General features: G+C 40.0%; 1 protein-coding gene across 4 annotated transcripts in view; it reads right to left on the bottom strand.

Moving 5' to 3' along the window:
* etv6 (ETS variant transcription factor 6) overlaps nt 1-16667 on the bottom strand; it is a 41877-nt gene that overhangs the window by 6734 nt on the left and 18476 nt on the right. For 3 of the 4 annotated variants that reach the window (XM_047389914.1, XM_047389915.1, XM_047389918.1), the window contains 2 exons: nt 8067-8231; nt 1590-1724 (listed from right to left, as the gene is read on the bottom strand). In XM_047389914.1, coding sequence (XP_047245870.1) covers nt 1590-1724; nt 8067-8231 — 300 coding nt within the window. The remainder of the gene's footprint in view (nt 1-1589; nt 1725-8066; nt 8232-16667) is intronic. The other variant, XM_047389916.1, reaches the window with a different exon arrangement.

The following is a 16667-nucleotide window of genomic DNA, read 5'->3' as shown; positions in this document are numbered from 1 at the left end:
GATGTCATGGGCTGCACGGTGGCGCAGTTGGTAGCACTGTTGCCTTGCAGCAAGAAGGTCCGGGGTTCAATTCCCAACCAGGGGTCTTTCTGCATGGAGTTCGCATGTTCTCCCTGTGCATGCGTGGGTTCTCACCGGGTACTCCGGCTTCCTCCCACAGTCCAAAGACATGCCTGTTAGGTTAATTGGTCACTATAAATTGCTCTTAGGGGTATGAATGAGTGTGTGTGTGGATGTTTGTGTGTTGCCCTGAGATGGACTGGTGACCTGATCAGGGTGAACCCCGCCTCTCGCCCATAGACTGCTGTAGATAGGCACCAGCTCCTCCACGACCCACTATGGAATAAGCGGTAGAAAATGACTGACTGACTGACTAAATGATGTCATATATATACCTTGATGTTTTGACAGAGGACAGTTTTTCCTAGACATGGGTGTGAACTAGAAGGTGCATCGAACAGCTGGGGCTCAGATTGGTGGCGGGGCAAAGGAAGAGCATCAAGGGTCCGCAGTTATTTCTTTTTGTGCTTTTCCTCACCTACCTATAGTGTTAAATTTCAAAAAACTAGTTTTGAAACTTAACCTCAAATAAAACTCTTGATCAGACCTAAATAACTGAACTTGTCTTCTCAACATATTGCTTTAAAAACAAATAAAATGGCAGAATTTCATGTAGAAAACCTGAGGTCAGATGCCAACATTTTTTTTTTACAGTGGTGAGGCTCGATTCAAAAATGAATTTGATTAATTAAAAGGTGAAAGATTACCCTGATCACCCACATTTTTTTTAAATAGGCAATGTTTGACAAACAATTTTTTCAATTCAAACACATTTTGGTTGATGACTGAATCAATAGGTAGAGGTTTGTCTACCTATTGATTGTCTATGATTTGTAGTGTGATCACATTCAGCAATTTCTACCTTTTGTTGTGGAAACGTGAATGCTGTGGTTTTGCTTTCAAGCTGTGGTTCACCCAACCACTCAGATCCAGATGCAGCTGCATTTTAAATGTCTTAGTGCAAATAAACCAGCAGCTTTACACTTTAAATCTTTCATATAAGTTGGGGGGGGGGGGGGGAGTAGTTATTATTGGATTGTGCACAAGCAGTTGTGCACAAGCAGAGCTGTATGTTCTCTCACCTAGTCAGATGTTGTCAGACACTTTCTGGCTTTAGGTTTTAAGTGTTAGGGCTCTGTAGTAATGATTATCTGCATAGTTTATTCTTAAAAACACTGTTCCACTTCACTGAGACCCATGTCATTCAGCACGTCTAGTCACACAACACCATCATCAAACGATGACACTCTCATCATTTTGCTCTGCTCCACTCTACCGATCAGACACCGGAGGAAGGAGAAGCTCGAGGTGGCCCGTAGGTCATTCTGCAGTGCATCAACACGACTGTTTTACATTTAAATTAATGCTACAAGAGTAATTGGGGATAGTAACCTTTATAGTTTTAGCTATTATTTGTAAGAAAACCTAGAAAGACAACATTACAAATATTTCAATTGGTAGTTTCTATACTGAGGAAATCTGAACTGAATGCATCAAGTATGAAACTAGTGTTTGTTTGGAAGACTAACCTTCGAGCTTCAGGTGCTGCACAGCACTTTCAGGCAGCGAATGGAAAGAGTTCCCAGGAAAGTAAGCAGACGGGCAAAACACACTGGACTTCCGCTGCTTCAGTATGTGTTGAAGCAGCTCATACAGGACATCCCCTGCAGAAAGCAAAGGTCATAGGTTACCATACGCCTCCCGGGGACATTTCACGCCTGCATGACATGGGACATTAGCAGTGTTGTCAAACACAGTATACGGTTCCCCTTCTTCTTCTCTGTGCTTTCCAGGATCCAGCCAAATTATGCTGCCGTTATTGCTCAAACTTTCTGGGGCTTGAGCAATAATGGCACAAGGACTCAGGAGGGGAATTTAGCGTAAGGCTAATGTTACAGGAGACACAGTCCACACCAAACTCTTAAAGACATTATTGACTGGGACCTGTAGAATATACCACAATCAGTTCATAACATTCATTTAGCATTATAACCAATATTTCCAATATCACTGCCTCACTGTTTCTCAGCCTATCGGAAAAAGTCTACTCATTATTATTACTACAGAATACCCATTCTTGTGTTTGTTTTTGTAATAAATTTAGATATGAACCATTCCAGCAGCACTTTAATAAATTACAAGCAAACAGTAACATTAAATTAGTAAAATATTGTACAAATATATTCAAAAACATGATGCTAAAAAAAATCCTTTAGAAACTGTTCAACCCTTTTTCTCTTACAATAACCTGCTGTCAAATAAACAAATAAATAAGCTTTCTTCCAGCCAGCAGACAATCAGTGTTCAGAAATGAGGGGCAGCGCTGCAGGACTCCGTTGCCCCTTGTCCACTGGCTCATTTTAGCCAGTGTGGCTCGGCACCATTAGGTTTCGCTCTACTCGGTATGGTACCAGTTGTGTTTCCACTGAAGCCCCACCTACAGACTTCAGTGCAGTGCGCTGTGTTGCTATAAACCTTACTGTGTTACATTGTCACATTAAAATAATCTGCATGAAATGATAAAAAGTTAAAATAATAATTAAATTGAAAATAAAAACATAAGTAAACTAATTACTAATAATGTTTGTATTATTATATATGTAGGAATGTCTTCTATGTTTTTTTCATATATACAATGATCCACTGGGATCATTATCTTGACCACAGCACAGCTAGAACTTATTAAATAAGGCTCAGGGGTTCTGATGTGAGGGGGATGTGACAGGAGAAGCAGAGAGGAGAGATGCTGCCGTCTGGACTGGTAATGCTGCAGCTTGCCTTAGGAAGTTAAAATTTCGGGCGTTATGAGCAAGTTTCTATCTCAGCCATAGCAATAATGAGGACAAGGACATAAAAGCGCAAAACTTAGGGCCGCGGTGAAGTTAGTTTAAGGATGGATATTGGATATTCGTTTTCCTCGGGTTCAGCGGAGACTTCCTCCCATTTCATCCGATGCAGGCAGTCTGATTACGGGTGCCCACACTCTGCCTGCACCCTCCTTCTGCAGACGGTGGTTCGCTTAAGGGCCGCTGATAAATTTCATGTTTCATGTATTGTTTTGTGCGTTTTGGTGAAAATGTGTGTGCGTCTGAACAGCTGATTTAAAGTGTATCAGCTGGTCTAGCATGATATTAAACACAGCACTCCGCCTGCATGTAATTCAGAAGGCTGGTGTGTCCTTTTCTGTAAGCCTTCAGGCATGGTTTATAATTTGTTAATAGAAAGATTAGATTTCAGAATTATATTTCAGTTTGACCCACTCTGGCCATTGTCGTCCTTAATATTGTTGTAGTCACTCATGAGTTTTATTAACTTTTCCCTGCACTACCTCAGTGAAACCCTTCTCTTGGTCCCATGGCCAATCAGTGTACAGCAGTCTGTTCACGTCACATGTAGTCTCCATTCAGCCCGTCGTACCTACTCGGGAGCAGGAACCAAAACACTAGTTACCGGTTCTGAAATGCTTGCAAAGAGCGCCAAGTGGAGTCAAGCAGGGGAAAATCAAACCAGTGGAAAAAAGGGCATATGTTCACAGCCAGATAAAAATCCAGCATCCAGAATCTCATTACAGTTGTAGGTTTGACTGAACATTGTAATGGTATGGAAACCATACAGTTTTAAAACTTTGGTATATCTTTATTCTGGTGCCTACATTAATTACTATGATTCCATGACTTTTTCAAAGTAAACCTTACTTCTGTGAGGATGTGGGTGTTATACCAGACTTAATGTGTAATCAAATCCATTCGGAAGGGTAAATATTAATGCATCTAAGGAGACTGTTCATTGTGTTGGCTGTAGGAAACCAACGTTCTATTTAATAAAATGTAAAAGTGACTGGTATGTGTATGACTGTTGATATGTGCCATGAAACAGGCCTAAAAGGGGCTTTAGTGAAGCTATGATTTGCAAAGATGTATAAACCATATAAACCGTTTGTACAGTGACTGCCTTACCAATACTGATTTGGATAAATTCAGATCAGGGCTATTAAGACCCGAGTGAAAAACTTTCTTCTTCTTGTCTAAATAAAACGTAGACAAAGGTGTATAAATAAAACAAGAAATGCTCCCAGAAATCAGCTGATGGCTCTGGAACATTTTTATTTTCCGCTTGACTGGCCAGTCCGAAACTAAAACAAAATCAGCTCAATTTCCGATTGCACAATCGTGAATGCTGAGTGAAGTAAATACGTAAAGTTTCCTATTTTTAGGATCAGAGAGGAGTAAAACAATAGAGTTTGAGGAAGAACACCTCTACTCCTGATATGAATGATCTTTTACAACACGAAGGCTAGGAAATATTTTGAATGCTGTTCTTCTATAACTCTATATCCCGAACTGCCCTCAAGCTTTTGCAATAACTGTCTTTTATCACTGTGGAGGAAATCTGGTCCATTCGGCAGGATTGTTTTAATTCAGCCACAGTGGAGGGTTTTTGATGATGAAGAGCCTGTCTAAGGTTATGTCACAGCATTGCAATTGGACCAGGCTACTCCAAAACCTTCATTTGTTTTGAAACCACCAGCAGGTGGACTTGCTGGTTTGCTTGAGGTTATCATCCTGCTGCATAAAACAAGTATACACTCAGGATCTTTTGCAGAAGAGCAGAATTCATGGTACCATCAATTCCAGAAAATTGTCCACATCCTAAAGCAGTAAACCAGACCAGACTATCACACTGCCACCACCCTGCTTTACTTTCAACGTGTTTCTTTTGTGAAAGCTTTGTTTTACACCAGAAGTAACGGGTGGCACACCTTCCAAATAGTTCCAGGGGAAGGATAACTTTTCCCACAAAGGACCATGGTTTGAATAGATTTGTTCCATTTTTAATGTAAATCATCATTTGAACAGTGACTTTTCTATGTGTTCATGTTATTTTTAATGTCAAAATCTGACAATTTCAAGGATTTGAATACGAATGAACAAAAACAGATCAGGCCAAATATAGAGGTTGGAAATTAGGTAAAACAACTAACGGCGTATCTCTAAATAGAATCCCTATGGTTGAAAGCCTGTACTGGGCTGTTGCAGGTGAGCCATTTACAATCTGTTAACATGTAAAAGGACCGTTGCGTAATATGATCCTGGCACTCTCCTGGTCATATAGTAGTAGTGTCCGCCAGCAGGAACAAAGCCTAAGCAGGAAGTCCACTCAATGATTTCCAGCCTCAACCTGGTGTGACAGAACATTTACACAAGCAACCAAAGGTACAGTCAATGAATTCAATTCAGAGGCACACTCTGAATTGCTTTGCTAAAGACTTACCATAACAAGGAAATGATTCTCATAAAGGAAGCAAGGGTGAACACGCACACACAAACAAACACACACACACACACCCACCCACACCCACCTAACCCTTTCAGTTCTCACTTTCTGGCCCTCAGTCACAGTGTGGGGAAAATTCCTGCTTCCTGCTCTTTTCTCTGATTCCTTTATTTGAAATACTCTGTTTGTAAAAGACTAAATATGCACAGAAAGTAAAAGGTTCCTTTTGAAGATGTAAACAGGAGCCCAGATATTTAAAATTCTTACGATGTCTGATAATCAATAGTGAGCTTTATGGCTCACATTCGCCATGATGCAAGTTGTTCTGTCTGTCATAGCCACATTTGTAATAATAAGGAAAACATCTTTCTTGGAACTTCTACAAAGGGAAGCATGAAACACCACAGAGACTTATGGGAACGGGACGCCTATAAACATACAGACGAGGAAATACATGCATCACAAGCCAGAACATGGCTCTCTTCCCTAAAATCACATTTAGACTGATACCACTAACTAATGGCTGAAAACAACTACTAAGTCTGACATGTAAAAAAAGAATTACATTCCATTTTAGTTAATTCACATTATGACCCAGGCTTTGTGTAAGAAACAACTAATGACTGGTGAAGATCATACATCATTTCCCCCCACTTGTCCCTCATCGATGACTTGACCGGATGAAAGATTTCTTTGTTCACAGATGAAATGGAAATGGTAACGCCTGTGCAGAAAATCACATTACTTTATCAAGAAATGTTCAAAAATGGTTGATTTGATGTGGAACAAATAGAAGCCATTGAAAACATGGCACAGCTAATTATATAATTCACTAATAGTGTAATCTATGCAAACGCTTATAAGCAGGTGACATGATTAGATCCAGTGGCTCATAATGCTGGTTCGATGTCAAAGTCCCAGAGATTCTGTTCCAAAATCCCAAATCATTTAGCATGCACTGGTTCATAAATCACGTCTGGGAAAGACAACAGTTCTCTAAAACACTTTGCCCAGTTTTATAAGTCATTGTGTTACAACAAACCACAGTGTGGAACTGAAAGAGCCCCGCCCATCACTTTTATTAAGGTGAAGCTGGTTTGAAACTACTTGGAAAGCATATTTGTTAAGCAGCTAATTGCGGCCTGGCTACCAGAGCAGATAGCCTGACTAACTAACCCGCTAATATGGACTTTTTGTCCTTGTGTAACTAAAGGAACAAACAGCAAAAAAGCATAATAAGCAAGTTTCCCTTCTGAATATTTTGCTTAAGTCTGAATCAGAGTTACAATAAATGTTACAGATAAAATAAACGCAAGATTCAATAATGTTGTTTGTATAGCAGTTTAAATAATTATTTTTTTTTTTTACAACGAGCAACAGGTGTGATTCATTTAAATTTGACTACGAATTTTAAAATTGTTTAAAAGTGAAGGTAAAGCGCGAAGTAATTTGGAGAACTTTTTATTTTGAGTATTAGGAGTAATATGATCCAGAATGTAGCATTTTATCCATCTTTGGAGGTGGATTTATCCTTCATCTTATTTCTAGATTTATCAAAGCATTGCTGTCTTCTATGGCCTTGATCTTGAACTACAGTACTGTTCAAAAGTTTTAAACAGGTGTGAAAAAATGCTGTAAATATAGAATGCTTTCAAAAATGGAAGTGTTAATCATTTACTTTCATCAATCAACAAAATACAGTGAATGAACAAAAGAGAAATCTAAGTCAAATCAATATTTTGTGTGACCACCCTTCAAAACGGCATCAATTCTTCTAGGTACACTTGTACAGTTTTTGAAGGAACTCGGCTGGTAGGTTGTTTCAGACATCTTGAAGAACTAACCACAGATCTTCTGTGGATGGAGGCTTTCTCACATCCTTCTGTTTCTTCATGTAATCCCAGACACACTGATGATGTTGAGATCAGGGCTCTGTGGGACCATACCATCACCTCCAGTAAGTCTTGTTCTTCTTTACACTGAAGATAGTTCTTAATGACTTTGGCTGTTTTTCTGAAAGCATTCTTTGTTTACAGCATTTTTTTCATAACTGCCTAAAACTTTTGCACAGTACTGTACATCCCAGAGCAGCTGTTTGGAGCCTGAAAATTCCAAGGTCAAGATTTTTTTGTTAAGTCTTCATGACAGACAGCAGAAACAGCATGAGGAAATCGCTTTATTTTCCGGCGCCTGCCCGCTGGTGTTACTCGGCGACAGTTGAGGTTGCTTTCTACTTCCTGAAGAACCGTTTCCTACTTCCTCTCCCCCAGAAGCCGCGCTGTAACAGCTGCATCCCTCGGCTGTCACCTCACATTGCCACCTCACATCATCGGCTCATGCTGACTTTATTGATTTATTTTTCTTTTTTTTTTCCATTTTGGAGGTTTTATTTTAGCAAAAAGCAACTTTGATATAAATATGCACAAGAACAGATGACTTTAAAAAGAAATTAACCTAACAGTTGTTGTAAAGTAGGGCTAAACAAATGTTTTCCCTGGTTTTAAAGTATATAAACAGTTGGAACTATTTTCCACCAAGTGCTTCCATGATCTGTGATTGTGTTTCCTTTCTAGTTTCTAAATCTTTTTTTTCCCAGAGTGGGCCCTTTTCCGGTCGGACAATAAAATCATCCAAAGCACTGAGCTGAAAAGACTCATTCTTAAAACATTTCCCTGACAGATTCTGAGCTGGGAGTCTGCTTCTACTTCCAGATGTGTATACAACAGGAGTACCAGAGTGAGGGGATCTGTAGCGGAAGTCCTCTTTGGTGAGGAGAAGCAGGGCCTTGCCATTCATCTGAAAAGTGTTGCTGGTAATGGGCCGCAGCGCAAACTCTTTCTCAGCCCATCGCAGCCACTGGGCCACGTCTTCCCGGCTCCAAAACACTGGCTGCAGACCTAAAGGTGGAGAAGGAGAAGAAATCAGGGTTTGGTGGGACAGAAACAAACCAGAGTAGAAAGGAGAGGACAAAAAGAAAAATGTGTTCAGTGTTGAAGAAGCAGACGGATGGGGAGGTAGTGGTGGTGGTGCTGGAGGGGAGAGGAAGGAAGAAAGAAGGAAAGGCAGGAAGGAGAGCATGGGGGAAAGGGAGGGTAGGGGAGGAAGGAGGCACTAAAAAGGATATTGAGGAAGTGGAGATAAAAGCCAAAAGGAGGGAGTGATTACGGGAATGGCAGCAGAGATAAAGAAAAAAAAAAGATGAAGGGGGAGACAGAGTGAGAGAAGGAGAAGAATTTAGAATCAAAGATTAAAAGATGAAGGTTAGAGGGGAAAATGCAAAATGAATCAAACACATAAAAGGTGGGGAAAGAAAAACACTCAAGATGATTATTTTATATAATCTGCTACAATATGTTCTGCTCTATTGTTTTCTTAACCCTGAAGAGGCACTTTAGTGGATGGAAGGTTTATTGGTTTGTCTGCATGACAGGAAAAATGAGCAAGGAAACAAGTCAAACAGTAGACTTTTTATTAGCCTTCTTAACACTGTCATGTTTCTTTCACTGCCAATACAACAAGAGTGGAAAACATCTATACTAATGATCAAAATCCTTTACAGCCACCAGAGAAAGTACAGTTGGAAGGAAAAAATTACCCTGCAATGACAGAAACATTCTGTCATGGCAGAAGCTCTAATTTACGGGATCTGAGTTTCTTTTTTGTCTTTTTATTTTATTCAGGAAAGATTTTACTTTTTAATTAACATATTTACAATAATACATTTCATTCCGTCCATTATTGATGCTACAAAGTAAGAGCAAATCCTTTTTAAAATCACTCCCTTTCTAAATCTCTGAGCGTTATATTGTTGCCCATTAAGTTTTGCTCATTTTTTCAAAAAGGTATCAAACGAATTTATGTGGGCAGTTTGAGTTGAGATCAGTTTGTAAAATCAGATATTGCCTGAAACACCTCGCTCACCTGTGTTTGTCTTAAAGTTGTTTTTACTCCAATCGAGATAACAGAGTTATTAATAATTGTTTATTCACAAAAGGAACAATGAAAATGAGTTACTAGCGGTATGGCTTATAATGATGCCAGGTTAAGTTGCACTTTTATCTGTAGTCTCCAACAGGCTGATGATAAATCACTTAAAATGAATTGCTCAAATAGTGATGAAGCTAGTCTTGGATTTGATTTTGATGGCTAAAAGCGTAAAGGTCGAGTGCAAACAGAAAAGCAGGATTTGAGTATTTAAAATAACTAGAAAAAACAGGAATTAAATAACTGTCACTTTTCCACCTAACATTCCCCTTCTTTCCCCAACCAAACGTTTGTGCTGTTTTACCCTGGACAATTTGGAACAAGGAATATGAACCGTGTTACAATAAGCACATTGGTTGGGAAAATCTGGTGTTCAGTAAGCAAACAAACATGTAATGTGAAATTCTAGAACATAGCGTACACCCAAACTGCTATACAGTGGGATCAGTTTCCTGTTCTGTCGTCCTTGTAAAAAAGCAGTAGCTAGCTAGGCTACCTCTCTCTGTTCCGTTTGTGCAAATAGTCTCCAACACAACTTTTCCAAACAATTTAACATTTTCGGAACTTTACTCTGACTTCTCCACTAATCCGCACCTGTTGCCATTTTTCCCTAAACTACTTCCAAAAAACATTTTGTTCGTATTTTTATGAATATTTGTAGTTATAACATATCAAACTACTTATAGCTGCAGTAAGGAGTTCTGAGAAAACCGCAGACTTAGCCTGAAAATTTGAACAAGCATACCATACAGGTCCCTCCCCCTCGCTCTCTGCTATACTATAGCCCTCCTTCCACAGCAACATGATGACAGCGGATAAACATGTATGGCACATATACTGGTAGGGACGAAACATCAACAATATGTTTTACATTGACTATGGCCTGCCCATACTTTGACTACACACCCGGTCCTCAAATCATTAGCACAGCTGCAGCACACCGGCGATCCTGAGCTTGAACCATGGTACATGCTGTGTGCGGGAGGGGTGTGAGCAGCATGTACACAAGTATGATTAACACTGCTAAGACATTCCTCCTGGCTCTGATTGGTTGTTTCTGACTGGGAGTTGTGTATTTCTGCAAATGACAGTAGGACCACTGGGAGAACCAAGAGGAGCCTACATTTTTTTAAACATTACCTGTCCCATATTCTACTGTCAGGACAAAGTGACAGTTTTAACAAATATGTTAAGAAATACATTTTAACAAAAGTTACCTACTGCAACTCTAACTGGCAAGATAAATATTCATAAATTTTGACCCCTTATAAAACCAGAATAAATGTGAGCAACCTACTGCTAGACATTATTCACGGAGACAACAACCTTTATTTTGTTATGGTTGACTATGGGCAGATGGCGCAAGAAATGTCCACAATGCAGATGTGAATTCCCTCGAGGTTGGTTCGAAACATCCTGAAGACGTACAAAATGATGAGAAAAGCTTAATTACTCTGAGCCACAAATTGATCTTTTTATAAATTTTTAGACAATAATAGATAATAATAATGAATGTCAAAAATTTTACACCATTAAGACTACTTTATGAAAAGTAGTGTGAGAGCTGACATTTATAGATACTTGAGATTTTCCTTCAAAAAAAGGTTCACCCTTTGTAATGAAGTCAAAAACTTCATTTTTAATCAACAAATGTTTAAACAACAAAAGGCCATTCCCAAAATGCTTTTTGACCATAATGTCGATTCTACTGAACATGACCCAAATAAATTCAGCAACACATTTTTGGGCCATATTTAACTTAGTCAGTATACAATATTGCTGCTTCATCATGTAGCCCCTTCTGCTGCTGTTGGAACCTGATGATCTACAGTATGACTCAGGCTCACCTCCCCTTTCTTTCCTGTATCGTTTTTCTCTCTTTCAAACGCACACTCGAAACCAAACCGGTAACCGTGTGTTGCTCTGATCAGAACATACATGACGCCCACACAGCAACTCATTTCTTACATCTGACTTATTGGACGGACTCAAACACTTCCTCTGGGAGTCCGGCAGCTGTTATCTTTGGCCGCTAGTGTCACTTGTCACACGAGTAATAAGAACCATGAGTCTGCTTCCACTCCCCCCCACCAACCCTTGCTTTCTGCTCACCCAACATGTCAAACAAAGGAAGTTTTCAGAGAGCAATCGATACAAAATGAAACTCTGTCCAGACTGTCAGCCTTCTATTTCGTCCCTTTCCTTCTAGTCTACATTCAGATAGTAGTCCGAGTGCTGCAATAAGCCTGGGGAAGCCTAGGTTATCTGAAGCCCAGCTCTGACCCCCAGCGCATCGACCGGCATCTAAGGAAGGTGTCTGCAAATGAGATTGAGGTGTTTCACAACCACAAAGTTTACAAATAAAAAAGGTTTTATCCTATTTTCTTGTTGGGCTTCTGCTTTTTCGACAGAATGAGCTCAGCAGAAATCAGCAGAGTTCAAATATTTCATCAAAATGTGTCACATTTGTTGCTTTCCTGTGTCATAAAACAGTTCAGCTTTAATACTACTGAGTGCATCCAAGACTTATTAATATTGAACCAAGTCGCCATCTGCACTACATGCACCAGCTGTACTGTGGTCCTCTGTGGCTGAATTGAGAGAGTGGTGAAGTCGGTGCGGGCAGAAGTGAAGCTCAGGTCGGGAGGTCATGGCTGCGGTATGCTCTCTTCAGGGTCAGAGAGCAGTTCTGCCTAAAACCCCTCGGAGATCCGGTGTGCCTGCCATGGCCATCTGCACAGGGCCTGAAGGAGGAAGCAGCAGGGGTAGCAGAAGTAGTGAGGAGGAGGAAGAAGAAGGGGCCCTAAACAAACGTGTCCCACTATGCTCTTTGGCAGGAAGTAATCCAGCATGGGGTCCTTTTGCAACACAGGAAACTTCCTGTGACAGGGATGGAGAGCAATGCAGGGAGGTTTAGTAAGAGACAGCAACACGGAGAAGAAAAAACAAGGAAAAAAGGAAACAGAAAGGAAAGTGTGGTGAGAGTAGCAGCGGATGGGGTGTCAAGACAATAAATTGAGGAAGCGTAGATAAAACAGCAAAAGGACTAAACAAATATGCAAAAAGAGGAAGGAAAGTCACACAGGAAGGGAAGCGGATAACTAAGCTCAGGTCAAGTTTCCAGAGCCAGATGCCATGTCCAGTCTCAAATTCCTTCCTTAACTTATTTCTGTGGCAACTTCTGTTTATTCTAGGACTTAATCTGCACGGTAAGCAAAGTCCACAATATGGTTTACACCATAAAATAGGGTCATAAGGACTTCCATCATAACACCAGTTCCACATAAAGTCAACTTCCCATAGCTCCTGAAATATATATATAGCCTTGGCTGCTAGATCTGGGGAGTGATGATGCCAAGTTCACAAGCTGTCAGTCTTCAGAACAACCACTTTAGGAATAAACTTCACCAGCCAAATATTTTGCAGAATCTTAAATAACTATTAAAACCAAACTCTGGTACTGCCATTTGTCTTTAAGCTGATGAATTATACAGTGCAGCCTATTATAGGTTTCATGATTGATATTTAATCTTTTAACTTAAGCTTTTAAATGTTTTTAAAATATGCATTATAAGATTTCTTAATATTATTATTACCTCCAACTCCATGGTTTTGAACTTCATCTTTCTTATACGGCCACTCTGCTCTGCGAAACTGTCCATGATGACAGCCAGTAGCACACGCGGTACTCTCAATTAAACAACGCGGTCCAAACTGCTTTTGCACCTGTTACCCATTGGACACGCAAACTCGCCTGCAACACGCACACTTTTGCACATGCAATATTGTTTTTGCACAAGCAATTTAGCACTTATTTGGAATTTTTGAAGATCAGGCCCTAAGATGCCAGTGGGAGATGGTTGATCTTCTGTCTGTGTTGACTTGGCCTTCATTATTGTTCTAAATATACAAAGATGTCCCATTTTTAGTTTTCTGGTAGAAACCACCAGGTCATTGTTTGAGATGTCCCTGTGTTTTAAGAGGTCCATGATAATGTTTCCAGGGCTTCTGGACGTGAAACAAGCCCATTGCATGACAGATCCTCCAACGTACTTCTTTTCCACTGATCCATCTGTATATTTTACATAAAACCAAAGAACAGTTCTGATTAAAGTCCCAGTAGGGATTTGTAACAAACACATAAAAGGCCTGTACTTACTCCCTAAGTAGAGGGACATTTGATCCCTTACCCTGGGCTGCTGGGGTTTGGGAGTTCTTGTAGTTCGCTCTTGACAAATCTGGGCAGAATGCTTTTTTGTGTAAGGTCCAACAAATTTTAGTTTTTTGTCAGAAATGTGAAGTGGGCATGGTTACTACAGTGACGTATGGCGCAGTGGGAGGGCTATATGTGGACTTCCTAGGGATTCTCCACTGAGTTTCATGCGAAGTACAAAATGCCCCACCCAGGATAAACTTTGTTCTTGTTAATAAGTAAAATGTACTATAGAGGCCTTTATACTCATGATGGTAGGGCAGAAAATGCTTTTTTACTCTCAAACAACCGGCTGGAGTGTCAATAGCATCTAATATTTAGAGACCTGGTGACCCCAAGATGCCACTCTTTGCTGCAGTGAGCTTTGGAGACTATTTTCCTTTACCATCCTCCTCACTATGTGCGGTGGCAAGATAAACTAGGGTCTCCACATTGTTTGTCACAGTTCCGGTTGTTTAAACTTTTTAATTATTGCTATGACTCTAAAGGTGGGTGAGTATTTATTCCCTTGTAGCCATTTCCTGACTTATGAAGATAAACACATATCTGCCTAACCCGAATAGCTGAGATGGGCCTCTGGATCACATGAGATTTATACCACAGAGAAACAAGAAGTCATAGATAACTAATTAAAAGTTTCCGGACAACTTGAAAAACGGTATCCAACAGGTCCAACAGTCATGTGTTGTTCTGGACATGTTAATATTTAATATTTTAGCTTTGAGAGAGGAACCGGATTGGGAGCTTAATATTTTTTCCTCCCAAAGACTAACGTACCTCTTCGAGCTGCTGCAAGGCGACATTATTTCCAAACACCGATCATACCCTGATCAGATCCTGTTCATGTGGCGTAGAAAAATACAGATTGTAAACATTTTGGGAAACTTCGCTGCGCAGCCACCAAAAGAGAGGAAAACGGAGAGCAGGGTCAGTTAACAGAAGATCACCTTCAGTTCTAACATTATGCCTTCAACACATCCACACACTATTTGATGCCGTTTTCTGTAACAAACTCTGAACCAGATTTGTTGCATGTTGCAGGAACAAATATCAATTCCAAGGCTTCCGTTTCATCAGGCTCCCTGCTGAACACATCTCAGATTAAAGAGGTTCATGAGCCTGTATACATATCTGTGTGTGTGCATTTACTCTGGGAAGAGAAAAAAAAACCCTCAAGCGCCACAGCAGCAAGAGCCCAAACCCTTGACTAAACCGTGGGCTCCTAATCCTCTCTGATGACACATAATTTTCACTCTGTGGTTTCTCGGGCCCCCGCTAATGCTTGCTAACACACATACACATACGCAGCTCTCAAGTTGCCAAGGCAACTCATAAGCAATTGGGATGAATGGGGGAAAGAGGGGGATGAGATCATCAGGATCTTGTTTCGTTGTTACAGTACAGTAACTTCCCCTTTCAGCCAGATGAGTTAATGAGGTCCGTTCTGCTGAAGAGTTCCTAAGGTCCCCTCCAGAACCATGGTACCAGTGTGCGAGTTTCACATGCCCCACTGCTGCATGTATTTGTCACCTTACAAGAAAACCTTTTGGTCATCATCTACATTTTAAAAAATTGATTACTGATGAGCAATCAATTTATTATTGTCAGCAAGCTAGCTTTAGTTTATCCCCAGCTAAGTCCTCCAATAAGAACCGGTGCAAGTCATTTTACCCATTTGTAGTTTTGGTTGCTCTATACCCAAATACCTGATGGTTCGGAGTGACCCTGCTTCCTTTCATTCCTGTCAGGGGGATCTCTCATACTGCCTTCGGTAAATGATAGTTTAAAGTAATTTTCTATAAATTACCCATAGTTTACTGTAAGAAAATGTGGCTTTCTGACCCCAGAAAATATAACTTGCCAAGGGGTCACAATTTGTAAGATTTCATAGAAGCCAGCTGGCATGAAAAGGAGCCAAATCAAAACACACAATAAATGATATAAAATTAAAATAAATTATGTGTATGGTTTGAGCATTGTTATGACTATCCATCCCATTAATCCACGAAAAACACTAAACTGATATGCTAAAGACTAAAGAGAGATGCAAGATGCAAGACGGCCGGATATCGGAATCAATCAACAATTCATCACTGACTGGCTCGATCAGTAATCTTGGCTTTAAAACTACTACCTCTTTCAAATAACTTGTTGGAAATTCAGTTTTTTTTATGTGTTACTGACTTAAGGAGGAAAAAGAAACCACTCAAAATATAAATCTGCAGGTCGACACTAAAAGAAAATGAAAAACTGGTATTGGCCACAAAAAGATTGATTGGTACATATTACGGTTCCAGCACATGAGCACAATATGGTCCTACAGGTACCAGATGGGGGTCTGAACTGGTGAAGGAGCAGTCATTGCACTGCTGTGCATCAACAACTTGGATTAACCCTAAATTTACAAATCACCATTTACTTATCTTTTTATGCTACACAGGAAAATATATTCACCCAAATATTTTTGCGACCAAACAAAGCAGACTCAGTCTTACGTGTTAGGTACTTTTATAGAAAAAATATCCAGTAAATTCCAATTCATTTGCATTTTACTATTATCAAGCAAGGCTATTTTTGATAACTTAAGTAATTATTTTCATGTGCTTGCAGGGCAAAACTTGTATAAATCATCCCAGTCTATTGCATTGCATCAAGTCATTTTGCGTTGATTCAAAAGAAGTCGGAATTGCACTCAATTGTGATTGTTGGGTGAATTGTTTTGAGTTTGTTACTCTTGTACAGTCATAAGACTGTAAATCCGCTTAAAATGTAAGGGTTTAGATACAAACCAGTTTTATCTAAATATTCAAATTTTTTGAGAAACTGAATATAGGGTATTCATCAGCTGTAAGCCATAATCATCAAAGTTAGGTTTGGATAAATGTGATCTGCTCACCAGCATTAGGATTTGCATGTGGTGGCTGTGGAGAGGAACTACTTCCTCTCACCAGGAAGGAACCTCCAGCAGAACCAGAACTGGTAAGCAAGCATTTGCTGCAACTGATTTGGTGCTTAAATGACAGAAAGGAGACAGAAGCACTGGTCCAGGGGTATTTTTTTATGTTAAGAAAACAAAGGGTATACAGAGTTAAAGTGGCACAGCTTCCCAATTGGCTTCTGACAGAAGAGAAACACA

The sequence above is a fragment of the Girardinichthys multiradiatus genome, chromosome 17, assembly GCF_021462225.1.
Source record: "Girardinichthys multiradiatus isolate DD_20200921_A chromosome 17, DD_fGirMul_XY1, whole genome shotgun sequence".
NCBI lineage: Eukaryota > Metazoa > Chordata > Actinopteri > Cyprinodontiformes > Goodeidae > Girardinichthys > Girardinichthys multiradiatus.
Note: the sequence above shows the minus strand (reverse complement) of the source record. Positions and strands in the feature narration are given on the sequence as shown.